This window comes from Chionomys nivalis, chromosome 6 (assembly GCF_950005125.1).
Source record: "Chionomys nivalis chromosome 6, mChiNiv1.1, whole genome shotgun sequence".
NCBI lineage: Eukaryota > Metazoa > Chordata > Mammalia > Rodentia > Cricetidae > Chionomys > Chionomys nivalis.
This window is the reverse complement of record NC_080091.1, coordinates 28754633-28759735: the sequence shown is the minus strand read 5'-3', so window position 1 is coordinate 28759735 and position 5103 is coordinate 28754633. Positions and strand designations below refer to the sequence as shown.

General features: G+C 39.1%; 1 protein-coding gene across 1 annotated transcript; it reads left to right on the top strand.

Moving 5' to 3' along the window:
* Nucleotides 1-3180: 3180 nt before the first annotated feature.
* Nucleotides 3181-3688, top strand: LOC130876472 (60S ribosomal protein L23a-like). The gene has a single exon (XM_057773029.1). It carries the CDS (start codon nt 3181-3183, stop codon nt 3649-3651), a length of 471 nt encoding a protein of 156 aa, XP_057629012.1. The 3' UTR covers nt 3652-3688.
* The last annotated feature ends 1415 nt before the right edge of the window (nt 3689-5103 follow it).

The window sequence follows — 5103 nt, the reverse complement described above, 5'->3', positions numbered from 1 at the left end:
TGGAGAAATGGCTTAAAAAGCTCGGAGTTAGCAGGAGAAATAAAATGGCGACAAATTTATCTTCTCAGAGCTTTTTTTCCTAAAACAAGTTTAAAGCCTACTGTAAAAAAGAGTGACACATTACTTAAAGTTACAGCTACAATACCAGAAATAATGAAATTGACAGAAAACTAAAATTTATAACCAATTTTGCTCTAAGAAAATGAAGTTTTGTTTGCCTCAAATATTTTTACATTTATATTTATTTTGTGTGTGGGCATCCATGTGTGAGTGTCATGGGATGTGTATGTGTTTAAGTGTGGTAGTGTGTGTGTGTGTGCATATATGTGTGTAGGTATAATGGTTTGTGTGTGTGTGTGTGTGTAAGTGTGGTTGTGGTGGTGTTCTGCATGTGTGTGTGTGTTTATATAGAGATTAGAGGACAATTTCTAAGAATAGATTAATTTTCTTCCACAATTTGGGTCCTGCAGATTGAAAGTGGTGCTTTAGGGTTGGCTACAAGTGCTGTTAACACAAAAACTGGAGTTCTCATCTTAAAGGTTATAAGACACAGTTGATTACGGAGCCATTTGTGTGACTATGGCCTGAGAACACATATTTAGATTGTCCCAAATTCCATGTTTCTATGTGGAAGCAGTTTCATGAAGTTTTCAGTTTTTCAGGACAAAGAAAGCCATAAATGAAGGCAAGTTTAAAATATATTGGTGAGTAATCTAGGGAGGTGGGTACAGTGAGACAGGGAAACTAGTCTACAGGCCCAAAATGCTACCTGGTGACATCTTTGCTTGCACGAAGCTGGTGTCCTGCTAATAACTTCGAAGACTTTCTTATCACTAGATGGTAGTTCTAAGGTAAAAGCTTCTTATTTATTATTGCAAGGTTCAGATACAGAGTAGTGGCAAGGGATGGCTATTTCAGAAGACTAAACTATCCCAGAGTAAACTAATTAGCCTCTGAACATATAAAATTCCTGTTTTTACAATGCTGAAATTCCAATTGGTCTGTCTTTGCAAACCTAAAAAACATCTTCCAGGAGGTTTGTGTTCACAGCCAGCTTCTTTTCGTGCATTTTTATTCATGCACTTTTACCCTCTGAGCTATCTCCCTGGTTCTGAAAAATACTTTAGCATGTATTTTTATTAACCAGAAAGTATTTTAAACACTAAATCAAAAATAAACTGGCAGAGTAGTAGAGTACACGTGATATACTCTACCTTGACTTAACTATCAGGTTGATTCTTAGTTCTCTCACCTGTGTCAGCAAACATGAGATGGAATACATTTCTACTGACAATCCAATCAAATTGGTCACTTTCCAGTGTTTTCGTGTGTAGAGAAAATGTTTTTTCTTTGCTTGACATATTATAAGATGGTCCAGTTGTATGACCTAAAATCATAGTTAAGGATACCCTATACTTTTTAACTCAAATCACATTGGGACTATTTCTCTGTGGCTGGGAGGACTGTGTGATTTATGCCATTTCTGTCTCTTGTTCTTGTTTGAGGTGGCCTCTTAAGCTCACCCTGCTTGATTTCACTTGACTATCCATTCCTTTTGCATCTTTATGCAGAGAAATTTCACCCTCTTCTTTGAACTTCTATTGTGTCTGCCTTGTATATCAAAAGAGTCTTTAAGGTTCTGCTAAGACAAAAGGCTCTTTTCAGAGCTTTGAGAAGAAAAGGAGAAATGTTAGTTGCTTTGAAATGTGAACCCGTTTATAATCTTTCCTTACTCTTTTAAGTGGAAATAGTCAGTAGAGAGTAACATGTGAATTACAAAGAATTATACAACCGACACCCTCAAATTTTAAAAGCAAACATAATAATCTATTTTTTAAAAAATTAACATTTTTGAGCAGCTGTACCAGTTAACCCCTGAGTGTGTTCAGCATCTGCAAAGGCAGTCATGTTTAATCTAAGCCAAGAACACATGTGGCTTCCAACACCATGTTTGGTTGCACCTGAAAGACTGGGTAGAGCTCACCAGAACATCAGTGCCCACTGAGAATGTTGGGGGACTTCATACCTTAGCTGCAGTCAGAATAACACAGGTCAGCAGATAATTTCCGCTTGCAGAGATGGTTAGTGCCAAATTTGAAGCAGACTAAAATGCTCTGCAATTTCCTATCCTGTGTATAGATTCTGGGGTCTTCTCTTCTGGCCCAGTAACCCTCTCATTTTAATCCTTTTACAAAGTAATTAATTATCTTTCTTAATGGACGTGCATACATCAAGGAACACCTTCGGAGGCCAGAAGACAACTTTCAGGGGTTTATACTCTCCTTTACTGTGTTGATCCCGGAAATCAAACTCAGGTCGTCAGCCTTGACTGCAGTTGTATTTACCTACTAGCCATCTCAGTACCTCCCCCTTCAATTCAATTCTAAGCTAGTGTGGGAGATTCAGAGATGGTTGGCAAAGTGCTCTGAGAGTAATTGCCCACAGCCCTGAGAAATTCCTAGTCTGTATCGAATTAGTTTGCAATTTTTGTCAAATTAGTAAATTTCCTACTTTGCCTTGAGTTACTGGCTGAGCCTAGAGAGCTGTGCCCAAACAGAGGCTAACAAACTCATGGGGTTTTAATGCTTCCCTCTTGTATTCCGTGTGTCATGATGAGGTCAGAACAGAATGTCCACAGACTGTTACATTAGGGAACATTAGAAATAAGTTCAGGCTCAAAAGAAAGAGACCATGACACCAATTCCAATTAAAGTGCCTTGACAAGGCAAAAAATGAGTTGTGGTTGGAAAGGTATGTTCCTCACAAAATCAGAAGGAAAACACACCAGGAGGGGAAGTGCACACCAGGACAGGGAGAGCACACCAGAATGGACAGTGCACAACAGGATGAGAAGTGTTTACCAGGGCAGGAAGTTCACTTGGATTTTACTTTAATGCAGGTGACGACTGTCTCATCATTGGCTGGAAGGTGACTCACAGTCTTGTGTTTGGCTGGTTTTAAAAGAATCAACACTGCCAAGCAGTGGGGACGCATGCCTTTAATCCCAGCACTTGGGAGTCAGAGGCAGGCGGATCTCTATGAGTTCGAGGCCAGCCTGGCCTACAAGAGCTAGTTCTAGGACAGGCACCAAAAACTCCAGAGAAACCCTGTCTCGAAAAAAAAAAAAAATCAACACAAAGGAAATGAATAAAAGTGACAGTGGGGACCCTTTTCATCAAGATGGCGCCGAAAGCGAAGAAGGAAGCTCCTGCCCCTCCCAAAGCCAAAGCTAAAGCGAAGGCCTTGAAAGCCAAGAAGGCAGTGCTGAAAGGCGTCCACAGCCACAAAAAGAAGAAGATCTGCACATCGCCCACTTTTCGGCGGCCCAAGACCCTGCGGCTACGAAGGCAGCCTAAATACCCCCGGAAGAGCGCGCCCAGGAGGAACAAGCTTGACCACTATGCCATCATCAAATTCCCCCTGACCACCGAGTCAGCCATGAAGAAGATAGAAGACAACAACACGCTTGTGTTCATTATGGATGTCAAGGCTAACAAGCACCAGATCAAACAGGCTGTGAAGAAACTCTATGACATCGATGTGGCCAAAGTCAACACCCTCATAAGGCCCGACGGAGAGAAGAAGGCATATGTTCGGTTGGCTCCTGATTATGATGCTCTGGATGTTGCCAACAAAATTGGAATCATCTAAACTGAGCCCAGCCGGCTAATTCTAAATATACACTTTTTCACCATAAAAAAAAAAAAAAAAAAAAAAAAAAGGGACAGTGGGTAGGCCACTTAAATCACTTGAGATAATATAACCTGCATTTTGTGAAAGTAAACGTTTTACTGGGTCAGTGAGTATAGGGGTGATTAAAATATTTGCAGGAAGGTTTTACAATCTGGGGGCGATAACAAGATTTACATAAAGTTCTTTCATGGCGGGGTGGGGGGGTATGTGAATTCATTGTCCTAAAAAATATTTTACAATGTTTGACAAAAGTCTAGCATTTGATGTTTATTACATGAAAGAAACAGAACGAAGAATTGCTAAAGAGAGGATAATAGCTCTGTGATGAAATTAATTAGCATGTTCTGCTGTCACGTGAAGGAAAGATTTTTTCCAGTTTTGGCTGGAATTAGAGAGAGAAGTTTCTTTTGACCCTTTCTGCAATAGTATTACAATTTAGAGAAAATGTCGAATAGAAGTCATAAAACATACACACATGTCCACTGACCTGTGGGGTAAGTCAGCAGGCCTTTTCTGGGGTATCATTCTGACACCATGACTTTCAGGCATTTCCATTCATAACTTGAGTGCACCTATATGAATTTTAATTCTTTAGAATTCACAGTTACATAAACACATGCATTTTATTATTAAGATGGTTACTAATAACTGGTTTTTCCTCTTGAAAACATTTATAGTAGATGTATCAGAAGCTTCAAATATCTGAATTATTTTACTTATGCAGAGATAGTATTTCATATCTAAAAAATAGAACTCCTAAAACCTTAATCTTACTAAGATCTTGGCATGAATATGAGTTGAAATAATTCTACAATGTTTTCTTCTTAACTGTACTGTTTAGGTTGACCTTAAACTCATTACAACTTCTTGCCTTGTTTAGTCTTGGTTGGGAATACAAACAGATACTGATAGAAACTGCCCTATATCTCTGTCTTTGAATCATGAGAAGCACACAGCATCAGGAAAATTAATGCCATGTATTTCTGAGAATAAATACTGTTAAATTAGTTGCTGGGAACTATGGGGTATAATGCCAGAGTCAGTACTATGTTATCAGGGAACTCAGGGTTCCTCTTGAGTTTCTTGATTTTGTTAATAAAGGAACATTAAAAATGAAGTTGTACTGGGTTGTAGCATATACCTTTAATTCCAGCTCTTGGGAAGCAGAGGCAGGAAGATTTTTGTGCATTCAAGGCCAACCTGGTCTACACAGTGAAATCCTGTGCCCCTAAAACCAAAAATACCAACCAAAAGAGAAACATCACCCTTCACAATAGACACAAATGACATAAAATATCTTGGAGTAACTCTAACTACACAAGTGGAAGAAGACCTGTATAATAAGAACTTTAAATCTTTCAGGAAAGAAATTGAAGAAGACACCAGAAAATGGAGTGATCTCCCGTGTTT

Bases quoted from the DNA above. Each gene is read 5' to 3' on its own strand.
- LOC130876472 (XM_057773029.1), top strand. From the start codon at position 3,181: ATGGCGCCGAAAGCGAAGAAGGAAGCTCCTGCCCCTCCCAAAGCCAAA.